Genomic DNA, 21,228 nt, shown 5'->3' with positions numbered 1-21,228 from the left:
TACATGTGATTTGAGCAGAAAATTAAAACATATGTCTCACAGTCTTCACATTCTTTTGTCTTGCTGTATTTTGGGGTGGCAGATTGGGAGATGGTTTAAACTACTTAACTACCATGTACATATGTATGTATATATTTATTTATTAAATCTCAAGAATTTTTCTGGGAACTGTGGAAAGCTTGAATACATAGACAGAGAGAAAAATCCATGGACTCAGCTGCAGATTGCCCTCCAAAGAGGTTGCACCATTTTCCCCCCTACTACCAGTGTATGAGAGCATGTTTCCCTTACACTTTTCACATCAAGCATTTTGATCTTTCCCCAAACTATTTATATAAAATTCTAATTTAGCTATCATTTAGAATGAGCGACTTCACTTTGACTTTTTACTTTCATGCATTGGAGAAGGAAATGGCAACCCACTCCAGTGTTCTTGTCTTGGGAATTCCTGGGACGGGGGAGCCTGGTGGGCTGCCGTCTATGGGTCGCATAGGGTCGGACACGACTGAAGCGACTTAGCAGTAGTAGCAGTTATCATTTATTTAATTATAACTAAAGTTGAATGTCTTCTTAAGCATCCATTATCCATTTTTTTCTAAGAAATCTCTCTATACAGTTGCCCATTTTTCTGTTTAAGTTTTGGCCTTTTTATAAGTAGATTTTGAAGGAAATATTATTTATTTTCTGTTTCAGGAAAATTATGGCTCTTAAATATATTGCAAATACTTATTTTTAGTTTGCTGTGTTCTTATTATTTTGTTTATATTTTCCATGTTGTATTTTTATTAAATTTTTATTGGCACATAGGTGATTTACAGTGTTGTGTGGGTTTAAGGTGTACAGCGAAGTGAATCAGTTGTACATATACATATATCCACTTTTTAAAAAGACCTCAAATACCCAAAGCAATCTTGAGAAGGAAAAACAGAGCTGGAAGAATCAGGCTCCCTGACTAAAGACTGTACTACAAAGATATAAAAGTAATCAAAACAGTATGGAACTGGGAATTCCTTGGCAGTCCATTGGTTAGGACTCTACACTGTCACTGCTGAGGGCCCAGGTTCAACCCCTTATCAGGGAACAAAGATCCCACAAGCCATGTAGTGTGCCAAAACAAAAAGAAACCACTCTGATACTGGCACAAAAACAGAAATACAGATCAATGGAACAGGATAGAAAGCCCAGAGATAAACCTGTGCGCGTGTGGCCTCCTAGTCTATGACAGAGGAGGCAAGAAGATACAGTGGAGAAAAGATGGTCTCTTCAATAAGTGGTGCTGGGAAAACTGGACAGCTACATGTACAAGAATGAAATCAGAACACTCCCTAACACAGTACATAAAAATAAATTCAAAATGAATTAAAGACCTAAATGTAAGGCCAGGTACTATAAAACTTATAGGAAAACATAGAACGCTCTTAATATAAATTGCAGCAAGATCTTTTTTGATCCACCTCCTAGAATAATGAAAATAAAAATAAATGAGACTTGACTAAATTTAAAAGTTTTTACACAGCAAAGGAAACCACAAGCAAAATGAAAGACAGCCCTCAAAATGGGCGAAAATATTTGCAAATGAAGCAACTAACAAGGGATTAATCTCCAAAATATACAGACGGCTCAGGAACCTCAGTAGCAATAAACAAGCCAATCAAAAAGTGAGCAAAAGGTTTAATTGGACATTTCTCAGAAAAAGACATACAGATGGCCAAAAAGCACATGAAAGGATGTTCAGCACCACTAATTATTAGAGAAATGCAAATCACAGCTGTAAGGGGGTATCAGTCTCACCCTGCTCAGAATGGTCATCATCAAAAAATCTATAAACAATAAATTCTGGAGGAGATGTGGTAAAAGGGAAACCTCCTATATTGTTGATGGGAATGTAAATTGATACAACCACTTTGGAGAATAATATGGAGGTTCCTCAAAAAATGTTGAATTTTAAATAAATTCTTTGATCTTTTTCTTTTATGATTGCCAGGGTTTTGGTTTTATCTACTCTGAAGTGTTTTCTTTTTACTGTTTTACAGAATCAGCTTTTTTTTTTTGAGCTTTAATCTCCATTTTCCTGGTTTTGATAATGTAGTTATATAAGATGTCACCACTGGGAGGAGCAAGTTGGTGGGTAGAGAGAACCTCCTCTCTATGAATTTTGCAATGTCTTGTGAGTCTATAATTATAAAAGTTAAAAAAAAATATAAGCAGAAGATAAAATCACTCTAATCCAGAAGTACTCCATAGGAAAATTCAGTAAACCTTATCCTACGTAAGCTTGATCACTAAGTGTTCAAAGAAAACAAATTGTATGCATTAAGTGCTAGTGTGACCTGTTGGGTTTTCTAATAGTGTGATCTGAGATAGTGTGATGAAAACAAAAAAGAGCAAGTACTCTGCACCTGTGTAATACTAGTAGTGATTTACTCATTCAGAGAGTGTATTACAACTTCCAGAGCACCTTTACATAAATATTGTGATGTAATTCTCTTAGCACTTCTGTGGAAGTATGTGTATATTTCCTGCTATACACATGTGGAAACAAACTCACAGGGGTTAAATGACTCTGTGTGAGGCTACAGAATTCCTAAGTGACAGAATTGTACTGTCACCTAAGCTGATGCTGTTTCTAATAAACCACAGTGACCTTTGGTCTTTTTGACTCTCTTTCTGAGCAGAAAAGGACTCTGCCTGTAGAACAGGACATAGCCAGGTGGCCTGAGAGCAGCTGTGTGAGCTTTGCTGGGACAAGAAGAGCTATTTGAGGTAGAGAATAGGGGAAATGGTTTTTTATGGTGCAGAGGGGAAGATGGACATGGTCAAAGGGGCACAACTGCTATATTCATATAGCTGCCATAATTAATGAACTAGTAATAAATATGGGGCTTCCCTGGTGGCTGGGGCTCCCCTGGTGGCTCAAATTGCCTGTAATGTGGGAGATCTGGGTTCAATCCCTTGGGAAGATCCCCAGTATTCTGACCTGGAGAATTCCATGGATAGAGGAGCCTGGCAGACTACAGTCCATGTGGTCGCAAAGAGTTGGGCACAACTAAAGCTGAAACTCGAGTATTTGGCCACCTCATGCGAAGAGTTGACTCATTGGAAAAGACCCTGATGCTGGGAGGGATTGGGGGCAGGAGGGGAAGGGGATGACAGAGGATGAGATGGCTGGATGACATCACCAACTCAATGGTCATGAGTTTGAATGAACTCCGAGAGTTGGTGATGGACAGGGAGGCCTAGCGTGCTGCGATTCATGGGGTCACAGAGTTGGACATGACTGAGCGACTGAACTGAACTGAATTGAAGTGACTTTCACGCATACTAATAAATAATTTTAGTACTAAATATGTCCAAGTATTATGCTTAGCATTTAGTGTATGCTATATAATTCATTTTTATTTTCATTTTATAGTTGATAATACCCAGGCTTAGAAATATTAATATGACCAGAATCATGGCTGGAGAGTAGCTGGACTCAGATTGTAACTCTGGGCTACCTGATTCTTAATGAGTCTGGGGAGAAGAGACTGAATGAAAATAGAATTAGATAAACATCTTTTTTGTTGTTACATTTCCAGAAAAGGCAACTACTCTATTTTTAGTAATTTGCATGTGATACTTTGTGATGTGAAGGCACTTTTCTTGGTAGTTATCCCTTTGCAACCAGACACAAAGTTAATAGAGCTGTATCAATTTTTCTCTTGCTTTCCTTTGCCTTTCTCCCAGTCCTGGGTCTAGCAGCTGGCCCTACACATGGCGAGCATTGCTATGGATTACCTTTGGGCTTACCTGCTTAGAACCAAGACAGTAGGTGGTCTAATGCTGGAACATATTTTAATAAGACTTATTTCCTTACTCTCAGCCTCCTGTTCTTCCTGGTTTTATAGATGGTGACCATTTTTGAATGGAACCAGAGATTAAATTGGAGAGAAGCCAGGTCTGCCATTAGGTAGTTTAGTGATCTCTCTCTCTGTAAGAATTGTAAGTCTCTGGAGGGTAGGGACTCCTGTCTGAATAACTCATTCAGATTCAGAAGGCATGTGCTAATAAGAATTACTATGTACCAAACATAGTGCTAAGCTCTTTATATCTGTAATCCTTGCAACAATCCTGTGAGGTGGAGACATCATTTTTATTTTGCAGACAAGGAAGGTCTGAGTTCAGTTGAATGTCCCAAGATTATATCCCTTGTCACTGACAGGTGTGGGATTTGAACTTAGATCTTCCTGGTCCCAACTATATCTCCTTTCACAGAGCTGTGGGTGAATTGTTAGATGCACAGGAATACTTATTAATTGTAGGTGCATTATTTTTGATATTTGGGAATTTTGCTTTTCTGAAACTTGATTACCTATGATGCACAACCACTGTCAGAAGAGTCTTCTCAGGTTTTTTCCCCAGCTGCCTGGTTGGCTGTCCATTCATATCTGAGCAGTTTCCCTGCCTCTGTGAATATCTGTTTCATATTGCCATGTCTCCAAACTTTCTTCTTTCAATCCATCTCCATGCTGTAAAACAGTACATACTTTAAAAATCTGATTATACCCATCCTCTGTGTATTAAAAATTTTGTAATAACTTTACATTGTTTTCAAGCTAAAGTCCCAGCTTCTGAATATAATCTACAAGGCCCTCAGTGTCTGGCCTCCTGTCTCACCCTGTTACTTGTATCTTTTCACTCTTCCTCCAAATCACGTACTAGTATTTTCTGACCTCATGACCAGTCTGGCTTACAGTCCCTTCTCTATGTCCTGTTTTCCTTTTTAATAGCATTTATTACACAGAATTGTAATTGTATTACACAGATTGTTCACTTGACTGCATTCCCCCATCAGACTCTAAGATGCTCAAGCTCAAAAACGGTACCTTCTTCACCATCTTACCGTCAGCCAAGCACAGCGACTGGCACAGTGCATCTGGTCAACAGACATTTACTGCAGATCCTTTAGGTAGTTTTGAACCTTGTAAATTCAGGCATATAGTCATTTGCTTCCATTTGGAAGCTGTAATGAGAAGAACATTCAGTCATATAGAAAATAAGAAAAAAACTCTCTACTTAAGAGTAATTGTCTCCTATTTCTTATATTTCTTTAGTGAAGCATAGGCAGTATGATAAAAATAATTATTATATCACATAAAGTGCAACATCTGTCTTACTTTTGCTGTACTTCAATCTTGAGATTTCTTGCAGACCAGTCTGAGTTTTGTATTAAAGAGAATTCAAAAGATCAAGAACAGGTGACTTATTTACACCGAAGACTGATTTTCAAAGAAATGATGTTATAAATTTAACAAGTAGTAAAGCATCAGATTAACTGTAAATGTAACTTATTGAACTATGCCCAGAGCATGGCTTGTCAATATAATGGTCCAATATCATGGTAAGAGTTTTCAGAGTGTTCATGAGAATTACACCAGCAATTCAGATCACCTTTGTAAGGAGGAAAGCACACACCGCTGCTGTGGGGCAGGGGGTAGGATGAGCCTCCGTCCATGTGCAGTAATGTCAGGGTCTGTTTCTGGATAGTGGAAAAGGTAGTGCAAAGGTCAATAGTTTTATGTCCCCAGGGAAAAACCACCTGGGTTTTTCTGTGCCTAATTAAAAGAAATGGTGCCTAATTTAAAGAAATTTTTTACTCAGATGTATTGCAGGCAGTGGAAGGACAGTTGGGAAGAAGGCACAGAATATTACTTAATCTGGAATGCAACTTAAGAAAACTCAGGAAAATGTAATCCAGTTTCGAACATAGCTGGGTTGGGAAGTAGTTGTAAGATCTGCTGAAACATCTTTATAATGTTTTTAAAGTAAAAATAAATGTATTTGAGTTCAGTTTCTACCTAAATGTGAAGAATCTGCCTTTGGTTACAGTGATGTACACTGAGAATAAAAAGGTGGGGGAAAGTGTTGTGTGAGGCAACAATTAAATCCTAGAGCTTTTAGGAAAGTGAAGTAGCCTGAGAGGTCAATGAAGGGGGTGGGAAAACTGGGCCACAGACAGTGGAAATGCTTGCTTGTATTGTAACTGGTGCCCTGTCTTGATCCAGGTATAAAGGATGGGCAGAATAAGCTGATGGATGGAGAACAGAGTAGGAAATGAGATGGAGTATGAGAAGGTAACTTGAGCCCTAAGGAAAAATCTGAGTAGTTTCTGTGTTCTGTTTTTATCCTCTGTCTTCCTTTCTGAATTTCCTTCTTCACTGAGCTGGTTGTATGTGCAGTGTACACAAACTAATGTAGAAATCTTTGCTATCTCCCAGGCACTTGCAGAGACAGCTGTATTGCAAAACCCTTTCTCATATGTAAACTTTGGAAGCCTTGGTAGAATATGTCAGTATTGTAATGCCAGGGTGACAAATGAAGAGAATGGCTCAGGGAGGCTGTGCTGACTTGACAAAGGTCACTTAGTGATTTGTCTCAGAGTGGGAATTTTAGCCAGTCTCCTACCCTCCCATTTTGTGAAGCAACATCCTTGTAGACTATGTGACCGTTTATGTATATAGTAGATGTTTGTAGGGGTGGTATGGCCTTCCCAGATGACACTAGTAAAGAACCTGCCTGCCAGTGCAGGAGATTGGGGTTGGATCCTTGGGTCTAGAAGATCCCCTGGAGGAAAGCAAGGCAACACACTCCAGTATTCTTGCCTGGAGAATCCCATGGACAGAGGATCCTGGCAGAGTACAGTCCGTAGCGTCACAAAGAATCGGACACAACTGAAGCGACTTAGCACTCATGTACGGTCCTTCAGACACCCAGGATCCAAGACAGGGTTTTAGGCAGCTTTTGATCAGAAAACTGGGGAGGATAATCTAAACAATTTGTTTGCCTTTATCTTCAGATATTGTCAGAGATTTTGTTCTACACAAGGAGACTATTTTTCATTATAAATGGTGTTGCTCACAATAAGACTAAAAGGTTCATTAAGCTAAAAATATTAGAAGAAACAATAACATTTCATAGAAGCAGTTGTGGAGAGTACATTAAAGTTAATGAGTATTAGGCTACTTTATTTGTAAGACTTCAAAATTTTAAATATTTTCAGGAAATATAAACTAGTTCCTGTCCACTTCCTGATCAATCTCCTAGACTGTAAGTAGGATGTTTGACCATTTTCTCTAGAATTGGAGGGAGGTCCCTAGGTAGGTGAAATGAATGGGCTCTCGCACAATGCCAGATGACTTTGTTGAAGTTCTGTGTCCCACACACCTTCCTCCTATAAATCACCAATTCTGGACCAATCCAGACTTAACTTGGAGGATTGAGGGCTTCATATCTCCTGTGGGTATTTTTCTTTTCCAGTAGAGTTCAGTGGAGAAGGCAATGCTGAGGTTGAAAGAATGATTGTTTAATAACTGTGTTCTTAGACATGTTATACCTGAATTTATAATCCACCCTCTTACCTAGGAGTGAGGCAGGCAGTCAGTCAATTAGTCAGTTCAGTTGCTCAGTCGTGTCGGTCTCTTAGTGGCCCCATGAACTGAAGCACGCCAGGCCTCCCTGTCCATCACCAACTCCCAGAGTTTAACCAAACTCATGTCCATCGAGTCGGTGATGCCATCTAACCATCTCATCCTCTGTCGTCCCCTTCTCCTCCTGCCTTCAATCTTTCCCAGCATCAGGGTCTTTTCAAATGAGTCAGCTCTTCGCATGAGGTGGCCAAAATATTGGAGTTTCAGCTTCAACATCAGTCCTTCCAATGAACACCCAGGACTCATCTCCTTTAGGATGGACTGGTTGGATCTCCTTGCAGACCAAGGGACTCTCAAGAGTCTTCTCCAACACCACAGTTCAAAAGCATCAATTCTTCTGTGCTTAGCTTTCCTTATAGTCCAACTCTCACATCCATACATGACCACGGGAAAAACCATAGCCTTGACTAGACGGACCCTTGTTGACAAAGTGATGTCTCTGCTTTTTAATATGCTGTCTAGCTTGGTCATAACTTTCCTTCCAAGGAGTAAGTGTCTTTTAATTTCATGGCTGCAGTCACCATCTGCAGTGATTTTGGAGCCCGCAAAAATAGAGTCTGACACTGTTTCCACTGTTTCCCTGTCTATTTGCCATGAAGTGATGGGACAAGATACCGTGATCTTAGTTTTCTGAATGTTGAGCTTTAAGCCAACTTTTTCACTCTCCTATTTCACTTCCATCAAGAGGCTCTTTAGTTCTTCTTCACTTTCTGCCATAAGGGTGGTGTCATCTGTATATCTGATGCTATTGATATTTCTTCCGGCATTCTTGATTCCAGCTTATGCTTCCTCCAGCCCACCGTTTCTCATGATGTACTCTGCATATAAGTTAAATAAGCAGGGTGACAATATACAGCCTTGGCGTACTCCTTTTCCTATTTGGAACCAGTCTGTTGTTCATGTCCAGTTCTAACTGTTGCTTCCTGACCTGCATATAGGTTTCTCACGAGGCAGGTCAGGTGGTCTGGTATTCCCATCTCTTTCAGAGTTTTCCACAGTTTATTGTGATCCACACAGTCAAAGGCTTTGGCATAGTCAATAAAGCAGAAATAGATATTTTTCTGGAACTCTGTTGCTTTTTCAATGATCCAGTGAATGTTGGCAATTTGATCTCTGGTTCCTCTGCCTTTTCTAAAACCAGCTTGAACATCAGGAAGTTCACGGTTCACATATGGCTGAAGCCTGGCTTCAAGAATTTTGAGCATTACTTTACTATTGTGTGAGATGAGTACAATTGTGCGGCAGTTTGAGCATTCTCTGGCATTGCCTTTCTTTGGGCAGTAGTTATGCTTTCTCATCTATCTGATTTGATTTAGAAGGAATTGTCACACCTATCATTCCTGTCTGGGTCAGGCAGTTGCAGCCAAGATCATGCTTTAAAATCTTCCTGAAGAGTAAGGTGTAGAAGAAAAGAGCTGATCATGAGACTCATTATTCCATTTATACTAAGAACTTACTGTGTGGCTTTAAGGAAGTCTAGTCTTCTAGACACAGGTTTCTACAACTGCAGCATGAGTTTTCGTCCATGGTAGACAGTGATTGCTGAATTTGATTCACTGTAAGTTTCATTCTCTCTAGCTTTGGTACAGAGACACAGGACTTTATTAAAATATATTTCAAATGTACAAAATTGTATGCTTAAAAAATTGTATGCTGGAGGATAATAAACACATGCTGACTAATATTAAAAATATTCCATGTTTCCCTTTGATTTTAAAGTAACAAAACATTTAGCATTTGAAGACTACTGGGTACACAACCTAATCCCATTCTATATCTCCTCTTTCTCCTTTTTCTATAGTAATAGCTATTCTGAATTTTTTGCTTTATATGACCATACCTGGTTCATATTTTTCACCATAGGTGTGTAACTATAAATAATACATAGGATTGTTTTTAATGTTTTAAAACTTTATATAAGTGGCATCATATTAACATACCATTCTGCAAATTTGCATTTTTGCTCTCCATTATATTCTTGCATATATTTTGATATTTGATTATTGTAGAAGTAGTTCATTTATTTTAACTAATACTCCCTTATATAAATATACCACAGTTGGTAAGACCATTTTCTTATTGATGCACAGTTTCATTGTTGTAAATTTCTCACCACTCTATAAATAATATCCCAATAAACATTCTTCCCTAAACTTGTCTCCCACTACATGTAAGTGAGCATTTCTCTAATGCATACACTTAGAAATGGAAGTTGAATCATAGGTCATGAATACCATAAGCTTTTCCAGATATTTCCTAGCCCTCAAAGTAGTCAGTCACTGAAACTCTGACCAATAGTGTGTGAGATTTCTAGTTGCTTTAGTTTATTGCCAACACTTGACACTGAATGACTTTAGGAATTTTGCCATTCTGGTGTATTTAAAATAATTTCTTATTGTTACAGTTTACATTTTCCAGATTGGTTGAACACATATTTGTATTTTTTTAGTGTTTGGATTTTCTTTTCTGAAGCAAGTCTATTTCTGTTTTTTACTATTTTTTCCTACTGGATTATTTTGAATTTTTAATATTGATTTTTATGAACTCTTTATATGCTATGGATGTATATTTTACAGTAGCATGTGTTAGGATTTTTAGTGTGCAACTTATTTTCTGTGAAGTGTTTGCTTTTAATTTAATCAAATTAAATCTGATTGATTTAATTGTGGCAGATTGTATTTTGCAAAGATAGTCACAGTGGTATTTCCTATCTAACATACTCTTCTAAAATTTTGCTGCTTCTTCCTCTAGGAATGAAATCTGTGTCTCTTGCACCTGAAATTGGGAAGGACTTTGTGACTATCTAGAGTTTGGCAGAAATGATGCTATATGACTTCAAAGCCAAGTCACAAAAAATGCCATTCACCTTTTCCAGGCTATCTGAGATGGTTTTTTTGGGAATCCATCCATCATGCTGTGAAGAAGTACACATAGGTGGTGGATGGGTACACAGAGTGAAGGACTGAGCCCAGAGCTCTGGCTGAGCTCCCAGGTGACAGTCAACACCAACTTAGCAGCCCTGTGAGTGAATCAACTTAAAAAGCGAGTCCTTTATTTTTCTCCAACTTTATTGGTGTATACTTGATAAATAAAAATTGTGTGTGGTGTACAACCTGGTCTTTGATATATGTGTACACTGTGAAATTATGACCACAATCAAGCTAATTAATCTGTCACCCTCAAAGAGTCCCAAGGAAGGAAATCCTGTCATTTGCAGCAGTGTGGATGGACCTGAATATAACCAATGTATAATAATTTAATGAAGGACCTTACATGAAATAAGCCAGACACAAAAAGGCATATACCTCATGATCTCACTCATATTATTTGAATCTAAAAAAGTCAAACAAACAAACAAAAAAAAAAGGCAAACTCATAAAAGCACAGAGTAAAAGGTAGAATCCAGGGCTTGGTGGTGGGGTTGTAACTTAACAAAATTCTTTCCTATGTCAAGACTGTAAAGATATGGATATATCTATTCGCCTTGAAGTTTTAAAATTCTGTTTAAAGTTCTGCTGTTATCTTTTGTGTGTGTATATATATATATTTTAATATATACATATAAACACGTGTATATATTAATATATGTATTAATATATACATATAAACATATATGTGTATATATAAATATATATGTATTAATATATACATATAAACATATATGTGTGTGTGTGTGTATATATATATATATAGAGAGAGATGGGAATGGGAAGAAGGAGGGAGTGTGTGTGAGCGTGTGTGTGTGTGTATATATGTGGAGTGAGAGTGAAAGTTGCTCAGTTGGGTCTGACTCTTTGTGACCCCATGGAGTATACAATCCATGAGAGTGAAAGTTGCTCAGTTGGGTCTGACTCTTTGTGACCCCATGGAGTATACAATCCATGGAATTCTCCAGTCCAGAATACTGGAATGGGTAGCGTTTCCCTTCTCCAGGGGATCTTCCCAACCCAGGGATCAAACCACATTACAGGTGGATTCTTACCAGCTGAGTCACAGGGTAAGCCCAAGAATACTGGAGTGGGTAAACTATCTCTTCTCCAGCGGATCTTCCTGACCCAGGAAGTGAACTGGGATCTCCTGAATTGCAGGTGGATTCTTTACCAACTGAGCTATCAGGGAAGCCCCATGTGGAGAGAAGTGGCACTGTAATTTTTTTCCCATATAGATACACAATTTTTCTAACACAATATTATTGGTGAGTCTATAGATTTGAATGCTACCTCTCTGCTCTGTGTGTATTTATATATACTTGTGAGTCTGTTTCCAAGTGTTTTGTATTTTCCCTCAGTTTGTTTGCTTATTCCCATACCATTATCACATTGTCTCATTTACTGTAGCTTCAGAGTCAGTCTTCACATCTGTCAGAACAAATTTCCCTATTTGGTCTTTTTACTCACAATTGTCATGACAATTTTTGGCCTTTTGTTCTTCAGTATAAATTTTAATATTTAGTTTGTCAAGTTCTATAAGATACTTTGTTGGTATTATTTATAGATTAATTTGAAGAGAGTTGTATATTGCTGTGCTTCTTACAGTTTTTTAATTGTAAATGGCAAAAGGATGGACATACAGATCTATAGAATACCTAGTCCAGACATATTCACACATATGTGAAAATTACACATTCTAATTGTTGCTGGTGTAAAGAAGTACATTTTTATTTTTATTTAGGTATACTTTACATGCAATAAAATGTTGTCTTCCCTGGTGGCTCAGATGGTAAAGCGTCTGTCTACAATGTGGGAGACGCGGGTTCGATCCCTGGGTTGGGAAGATTCCCTGGAGAAGGAAACGGCAATCCATTCCAGGACTATTGCCTGGAAAATCCCATGGACAGAGGAGCCTGGTAGGCTACAGCCCTTGGAGTCGCAGAGTCGGACACGACTGAGCGACTTGACTTTACTTACTTTACATGCAATAAAATAAACCTATTTTAAGGGTGTAGTTTGTTGAGTTCTGAAAAATGTATATATGCCTATAACACATATGTCAGTTGGGGTATGACCCACAATTCAGTGAGCTCTCTCATGTCTCTTTCTAAATAATTCCTTCCCATTCAAAGGCAGCCACTGTTCACCTGTCACCATAGAAGAGTGTAATGTACTTTTCTTATTTTAAGAAATAATTCAGTATGGTTTTTTTAACAATCTGGTTTCCTTTCATCATTATAGCTTCCATGAGATTCATCTATGTTGTTGCAGATAGACATGGGTTTTTCCATTTAATTACTGAGAAGTACTTCATGATAAAAATATACCACAATTTACTCATTTTCCTATTGATGGACATTTGGATTGTTTCCAGTTTTTTACTATTAAAAACTAAGTTACTAAGAATATTCTTGTATAAGTCTGTATGTGGATATATGTTTTCATTTCTCATGAGTTAGTACATGGAGTGAAATTTCTAGGTTGCAGGGGTAGATGTTTATTGAACTTTTTAAGAAACTGCCAAACAGTTTTCCAAGATGGTTTTACTGTTTAAACTCTCACTGGTAATGCATGAAAGTTTCATTTGCTCCACATCCTCACCAATATTTATATTAATTTTCCTCATTCCAGTGGGTGTGTGGTAGTATCTAGTCATTTATATTTTTCTTATTTGCTAGTCACACTGAATATCTTTTCATACACTTATTCACCATTCATATTTCTTATTTTGTTAAGTTTCTTTCCCATTGTTTACCCATTTTTAAACTTTGGGTAGTTTGTCTTTTTGTTCTTAAATTATAGGATCTTTAAAAATATATTCTGGATATCATTTGTGGCAGTGATTTGTGTTTTTTGATGGTGTCTTTCAAAGATCAGATCTTGGTTTATGAAATCCATTTTATCACTTTTTTATGTCTGAGACTTTGGCATGCTATAGGGGATATTTTTTATAGACTTTATTTCTTTAAGAGCAGATTTAAGTTCACAGTGAAATTGAGAGAAAGGTACAAAGACTCCTCCTATACCCCTTGCCCGCACACATGTATAAATTCCTCCATTATCAACATCTCCTACCAGAGTGCTGCATGTGTTAAAATTGATGAACCTGCTGTGACACATCAAAATTACCCAAAGGCCATAGTTTACTATCAAATTACCCGTAGTCCAATGTTAGGGTTCACCCTTGGTGTTGTACATTCTGTGGGTGTGGATGACATGTCCCCTATGGGCAATGACATGTCCCTGTCATTCTACTTTGAGTACATATTAATAGATGCTCTGTATCTACTGCTGTTAGATACAGAGTAGTATCACTGTCTGTAAGGAATCATTGACTACCCCGATATTATGAATATTTTTTTGCTATGTTTTCTTCTATAAGTTTTCAATTTCAAGTTATTTACTGTGTAGGTATTGAGGAAAGAATCAAGGCTCATATTTTTTCCAACTGAAAGTGCAGTTTTTCCAACACCATTTGATGAAATGATTGTCCTTTCAGATTGAATTACCGTGGCACCTTTGACAAAATGCAGTTGAGCATATATGTACGACTCTATGTTTGGATTCTGTTTTCTATTTTGTAGATCTGTATGTCCCTCTTTATGCCACTTCAACACTGTCTTGATCTTGTAATTTTGTGAGGTCTTAATGTACGGTTGTGTAGTTTTCCAACTTTGTTCTTCTTTTGAAAAATTATTCTGGTTATTCTATGTTCTTTGTATTTTGATGTGAATTTAAGAATCAGCTTACTTTAAGAATTTAAGAATTTCTGTTCCCACTCAAAATCTAAAACCAGCTTTGTCATATAATTTGTCTTGTATTTGATTATACTGAGAACAAAAGTTATGTGCTATCCCCAGAATGAAGGCGCGATGGTTAAATCTTATATGTCAACTTTGCTAGGCTATGGTGCCCAGTTGTTTGGTGTAACAAGTTCAGATGTTGCTCTGCAGGTATTAGGCAGATTTGACCAATATCTACAATCAGTTGACCTCAAGTAAAGGAGTTTGCCCTCATAATGTGAGTGAGCTCTATTCAATTAACTGAAGGCCTGAAAAACAAAACCCAAAATTTCCCAAAGAAATTCTGCCTCAAGACTGTAATGTAGAAATCCTATTTGAATTTCTACCCTCCCCATTCTTCAGATTTAAGACTTAAGAACTGTAACTGATACAAAAGGGTAAAACATTTCTCATTTTTTAGTTATTTGCAGCTCAGTAGATTTTCCCTTTGACTTACTATTAAGTGTGGTACAAATCTGAGAGTATGTGGCTAAGTCGCTTCAGTCGTTTCTGCCTCTGTGTGACTCTATGGCCTGTAGTCCATCAGGCTCCTTTGTCCATGGGATTCTCCAGGCAGGAATACTGGAGTGGGTTGCCATTTCCTTCTGAGAGAGGGGGAAATATTAGCTTTTATGAAGAAGGAAAATAAGAAAACATCATGGAAACTTTGCAGGAAGGACAGTTTTTCAGTATAGAACACTATGGTTAGAATGAAAATAGAGCCTCTTGGCAATCTGCGTTTTACTGAGCATTTCCGTATAACGAATCACACCTTCTTTTCATGCGTCCTTGTCAACTCTGTGAGAGGCCCTGGTGCTTGGAATTCATGATTTAGTGAGACTGTGACACAAACAGAAGCATGAAATGAGTGCTCTGACGTGGCTAACTAAAGGTTAACTGTGGCGATACTTAAGAAGCATGGATTGTCCTTTATTGAATTAATCACATTAAGGGTGTTACTAGTGGTAGGAGACATTCAAGAGAGGGAGGAGCTGAGAAGATGGTGGGAAGCCTCAGCTTTTCTCCTGGCTCCTCACAGGGTCAGGCCTTGTGTATGCCAGAGCTTTCTGAGGGACGAGCCATGTGTCAGGGGAGCCCTCCACTTCCTCACTTCTCAAAAATCTTCTTGACTCGAGAGTCTTACAGCTCAATGTCCCAAGGGGCTTGTTCCCCTTGGAGAAATACCCATTGCTTATGTGTGGACATATAAAACAGCCATGCCTACATACCATATAAATATTTAACATAGCAAAGATGATCTGCCACAACCAGAAATTCTACTGAGAAAAATCTCATGATTAGGAGCTTGACTTCTATATTTTCCCCTGACAGCCATTCCTCATGGGAGAATGCCTAAGCTCTGGGGTCTGTGTCCCTATGTTTCAGTGAGGTACTGTGTGCTCTGAGATCCATGCTGGTACCTGAATCCTCCTTCATAAGAGAAAGTGAAAACTCAAGCCAGTTATTGTGTTCCCAAATTTTTGGATCAGTTTCAATTTTGCTTGTCAATTTTGATGTAAAAATGATATAAAACCTGATATAATGCTGTATATTTGTCTATATACTACCTTATACTACCCATTACCCTGACCCTTCTCCTACCTCATGGAAGTTCTGTGTCAGTTTTCATCATCACTGAATTCTCCTACAATAACTACTTTTTGAGTAAATGAATGAATGATTGAATCTATATTTGGTAGTGTTTCTTAACATTTATATTTTAATTCCTTTTGACTCTTGTCTCATGTCCAGAAGCTCTTTGTGGATACTGTTTATTTCTCTGCTTGAAAGACTGTATCCTTCTTTCTTTCTTTCTTTTTTTGACTGAGATTCAGTTTCATCTATGATCTGACATCATCCTGTATGTTAATTTTTATCTTCCATTACTCCCCAACCAAAAGCCACTTCTCACATATTTGACTTTTTCTTTTTTTTTTTTGATGCTAGAACTTGGCATGTCTGAGTCCCTACTTGTACTTTCCTATGTGCAGAGCTTGAAGGCTGTGCCGTAAAACTTGTCACTTGATCATATTCTCTATTTGTTGCAGATAAAAGTAGAGAGTGAAGAGATTATTGGATACTTCAGGAGAATGCTAAAGTGGGAAATGTCACAAGTCTCTCAATTCTAGTGCCCAGGACTTACCTCTCCAGTAGGATTTTTAACTACATAGGGTACACATTTTTATGTGGTAGATTTTCCTAGACTAGAGGTTGCTTGCATTCAACTTGTATTTTAGAGACTTTCTCTTATTTTTCTCAGTTTTGGGTGCTTTTTAGACAGGAAAGGAATAAAAGGATCGCAGGGTGGGTCTCACTTTGAAGCAAACAGAAATGCCAAAAATCCCAACGTTGTTCCCCTAGATTTTGGCAACATTTTCTATAAGCCTTATTTTTCTAGCAAGACTGAGCCAGCTAATTTGATCATGGTCTAGTTTTTACCTCCTGTAACTCTGCAAGAACTCTGTAGTATTAACTATCATCACTGCTATTATGATCATCTGTACTTGAAAGTGTAGTTCCCATCATGACCGCACTCTAGTGAGGAAGCCTATGCACTATGGGATCACAAATATTTGAATTGTTAGAGGACTTGTCTTCAACCAGGTGTCATATTTTAACAAAGCTGTCATCCAGTAACTTGAAACAAATGTCAATGTAGAATTAATTTGTTTTATAATTAATATTCAATCTTTGGTGTCAAATGAATATAATAATTTAATGATAATAGTAATTAGACTCTATTGTAATTAACTTTAAAATGAAGAATACACCCAGAGCTGTAGAAAGTAATTTTGGGAGTTGACTTTTGTATTCTCTATAGTAGAAGACTACTGTAAAGATATCAGCTTTAGGCAAAATAGTCTGTAAATTTAATGCTAATTCATTCTAAATTGCAAATTTAAAAATATTGACAAATGGATTCATGCTTTCATCTGGAAGAGAAAAAAATATTGATGGTCAGGAAAGGGAGGAAAGGCCTGGAGAAACTTGCCCTACCAGATATCAAAGTATACTATGAAGCAAATGTAATAGGAATAATGTGGCACTGGAAAAGAAATAGATAGATAAGTGAAAGAGAAGAGAATATTCATAAGTAGTGTCTAGTTTATGTTAGCATTTTATATATCATGAAATTAGCACTTCTAATCAATGGAGAAAATCTTGACGATTCAGTCAAAAATCTTACAGCAATTGGTCTGTATTAGCAAGAAATTTAAATCGAGTCTCATTAAATTTAAATGGTTCACATTTTACACATAAGATCCAGCAGAATTAAAGATTAAATACATATTTTTAATATAATATGTTATTAAGAGAAAATTTCCTTCAAGTCAATGAAAAAGGTGCCACAGCAAACTACTGAGGAAAAGAACACAAATTTGACTTCATGAAGTTTAGAATTTCTGTATGATATATTGTAACATTCTTTCAATCAACTAATACTTGCCCTGTAGCTACTACATACAAGGTACAACTGGGAACACCATAGAGTTACTATGGTATACAGGGAGTTAGTATCTTAAATGTATAAAGAATTCTTACAGAACAACAGAAAGAAGATGAGCAACGAGAAAAAAATGGAAAAAATACAAATAAATGTAATTTATTACAGGATAAAACGCCAATATACAAATGACAAAATAAAAAGCTTCCTAATCAGAGATGTACTTTAAAAATAACAATGAGATATAACTTTTTATTTATCATATTAATAAAGATTTAAAGGCTTGATAATATCCACTATTGGTAAGGCTACAAGCAAGTAAATATCTCGACTTCTCTTGTGAAAATATAAATTACACAGCTTTTGGAGGGCAGTTTGGCAGTGTGCAATAATGTTTAAAATGTGTATAACTTTATACCCAGCAAATCTATTTCTAGAAATGAATCCTTTTTTTTTAAATTTTATTTTATTTTTAAACTTTACATAATTGTATTAGTTTTGCCAAATATCAAAATGAATCCGCCATAGGTATACATGTGTTCCCCACCTTGAACCCTCCTCCCTCCTCCCTCCCCATACCATCCCTCTGGGTCATCCCAACTGCCTAAGTGTGCTGAGACGTATGCAAAAGACTTTCACTTGGCAGCAATGCTTATAGTAACTAAAAGTGAAAATTACCTAAGCATCTATCCACAGGGATTTTTTTAATGAATTGTGTTATATCCATACAATGAAATTCTGTGAAACTGTCCCCAAAATAAGTTAATTATTTGTGCTGTTGTTGTTGTTTCAGTTCAGTTCAGTCGCTCAGTCATGTCCAACTCTTTGCGACCCCATGGACTGCAGCACACCAGGCCTCCCTGTCCATCACCAACTCCTGGAGTTTACTCAAACTCATGTCCATTGAATCAGTGATGACATCCAACCATCTCATCCTCAGTCATCCCCTTCTCCTCCTTCCTTTAATCTTTCCCAGCATCAAAGTCTTTTCAAATGAGTCAGCTCTTCGCATCAGGTGGCCAAAGTATTGGAGTTTCAGCTTCAACATCAGTCTTTCCAGTGAACGCTCAGGACTGATCTCCTTTAGGATGGACTGTTTGGATCTCCTTGCAGTCCAAGGGACTCTCAAGAGTCTTCTCCAACACCACAGTTCAAAAGCATCAATTCTGCAGCACTCAGCGTTCTTTATAGTCCAACTCTCACATCCATACATGACTACTGCAAAAACCATGGCCTTGACTAGATGGACCTAGTCACTAAGTAATGTCTGACTCTTTGTGGCTTCATGGACTCTGGCTTCATAGACTGCCAGGCTTCTTTGTCCATCAGATTTCCCAGACAAGAATATTGGAGTGGGTTGCCATTTCCTTCTCTAGGGGATCATGCCGACCCAGGGATCAAACGGACATCTTCTGCATTGGCAGGTGGGTTCATTACCACTGAACCAGTAAGGAAGCCCCAATTACTTGTACAACTGCATGTAAGTGAAAGTGAAAGTCACTCAGTCATGTCTGACTCTTTGCAACCCCATGGACTATACAGTCCCTGGAATTATCCAGGCCAGAATACTGGAGTATGTAGCCATTCCCTTCTCCAGGGGATCTTTCCAACCCAGGAGTCAAACCCAGGTCTCCCGAATTGCAGGCAGATTCTTTACCAACTGAGCCACAAGGGAAGCCCAGCTACATGTAAACATGCCCATAATATATCATTATATTAAAAAAGTCAGTTTTGTAGTATGTACAGAATGTCTCCCTTCAAAAAGATGTATGTGTAGGTATTAACAAAATATATAGATACATAATTATGCTTGAAGTAGCATAAAAGTGTTAATGATCATTATATCTGAGGTATGGGATTTTTGGGGATTTGTATTCCCTTCTCTAAATATATCAATATGTTTTGGATTTATTGAAATAGAAAAAAAACATTGCTTTCATTGGAAAAGGAGGGATAGTCTCACTTGAACAAATTAAAGCATGAGGCCATAAAAAATATTTTAAGGTCACAACCCTATTCTGTATATATTTACTGTGAGGATCATGCGAAGAGTTGACTCATTGGAAAAGACTGATGCTGGGAGGGATTGGGGGCAGGAGGAGGAGGGGATGACAGAGGATGAGATGGCTGGATGGCATCGCTGACTCGATGGACATGAGGCTGAGTGAACTCCAGGAGTTGGTGATGGACAGGGAGGCCTGGCGTGCTGCGATTCATGGGGTCGCAAAGAGTTGGACACAACTGAGCGACTGATCTGATCTGAAACTCAAAAAGCAGCTTTTTGTTGCTTTGACAGCTTTGTTTTGTTGGTTCTTAGCAGTCACTTTGGTAAACGTTTCTTTAGGGCCGATATAGAGAGTCACAATGATGACTAGTTTGTGATGACTTACCCTAAAGAACATGATGTTCTGTAATGTGATCAGTTTGATTTAGTAAGACGAGCTTTCAGCAGGAGGGCGCTGGTCAGTTCCCCAGCAATAGCACCTATGGAGTCCCTCAGTGTATTTGAGGACATCCTAAAGATGCATAACAACAAGATTTACAGCAGTGACTCATGGGTTTAGCCTACTGCCTGTCTTTGGCCACCCTGGTTTAGATGCAGGCGCTCCTTTCACAGAGCAAACCAGAGTCAGGAGGCATTTTCCTGAACACACTGATTTCCTAGAGTCCTTGCATGAGAAATCTGAGATTCCGATTGAATCTTTCCCACATATGCTTCAGATGTATTTTCTCAAACTATAACCTCTCCCTAGATTGCCCTTCACTGCCTCTGTTTGTTTATATCTGCACATTCTCCAGTGTCCAATCAAAGTGTGTTTTTTTGTGATGTCTTTATTGACTCCTCACAGAAGTGATGTGCTCATTCCATAAGCTCCTGTAGCTTTTTATACCTCTTTTAAGTGTAACATTGATTATGCACTGCCTTGTGGTCTCATGATGACTGTATATACTCCATGTTCCCTAAGAGAATGTAAGCCGTGTGGTCCCATCTTTTAGCAAGCACCATACTGGAAACATATGAACTATGTATTTGTTGAGTAAGTGATGGATGAATGAATATTCAGACAGATTTTTTTTTGGTCTAGTTTTTTAGTTTGTCTAGTTTTTTGTCTAGTAGTTGCATTACTACCTCCTAAAGAGTGTTTTGGAAATTTATAGGAGACACTTGTGGTTATCATAATGATTGGGCACTTACTGACACTTACTAGACATGAACTAGTTATACTAGGGCTTCCCAGGTGGCACAGTGGTAAACATTTCTCCTGCCAGTGCAGGAGATGCAAGAGACATGGGTTAGATCCCAGGGCTGGGAAGATTCACTGGAGAAGGAGATGGTAGCCTACTCCAGTATTCTTGCCTGGAAAATCCCATGGAGAGAGGAGCCTGGTGGGATCCAGTCCATGGGGTCACAAAGAGTCGGACATGATTGAGTGACTAAGCATGCACATAAAATTTAGGGGCTGTACTTCAATATGTAGTATGATTCTTCACAGTGAGTAATCCTCTGTCTCATGAGTTTTGAATAACCCACCATATATTCAGGTAGGTGGAAAACATGTTCTTAATTATTTGGGCCTAGAAGCAAGCTCCATTTTTATATATAT

At 37.9% G+C, this 21,228-nt stretch overlaps 1 protein-coding gene and 1 long non-coding RNA gene across 5 annotated transcripts in view; one reads left to right on the top strand and one right to left on the bottom strand.

Annotated features, from left to right (window-relative positions):
• Positions 1-4,477, bottom strand: part of LOC129623419 (uncharacterized) — a 28,442-nt gene extending 23,965 nt beyond the window's left edge. The window contains exon 1 of the long non-coding RNA XR_008700533.1: positions 4,352-4,477. This is a non-coding gene — a long non-coding RNA (uncharacterized LOC129623419). The remainder of the gene's footprint in view (positions 1-4,351) is intronic.
• Positions 1-10,764, top strand: part of TDRD15 (tudor domain containing 15) — an 88,780-nt gene extending 78,016 nt beyond the window's left edge. Inside the window, exon 3 of one of the 4 annotated variants that reach the window (XR_008700531.1) lies at positions 10,218-10,764. Coding sequence is in view for 1 of the 4 variants with exons in the window: in XM_055540839.1 (XP_055396814.1) it covers positions 10,218-10,273 (56 nt within the window). In the remaining 3 variants the exon portion in view is untranslated. The remainder of the gene's footprint in view (positions 1-10,217) is intronic. The other 3 variants (XR_008700527.1, XR_008700525.1, XM_055540839.1) reach the window with 3 other exon arrangements.
• Positions 10,765-21,228: the final 10,464 nt, after the last annotated feature.

This window comes from Bubalus kerabau, chromosome 11 (genome assembly GCF_029407905.1).
Source record: "Bubalus kerabau isolate K-KA32 ecotype Philippines breed swamp buffalo chromosome 11, PCC_UOA_SB_1v2, whole genome shotgun sequence".
NCBI lineage: Eukaryota > Metazoa > Chordata > Mammalia > Artiodactyla > Bovidae > Bubalus > Bubalus kerabau.
This window is presented reverse-complemented; position numbering and strand designations above follow the sequence as displayed.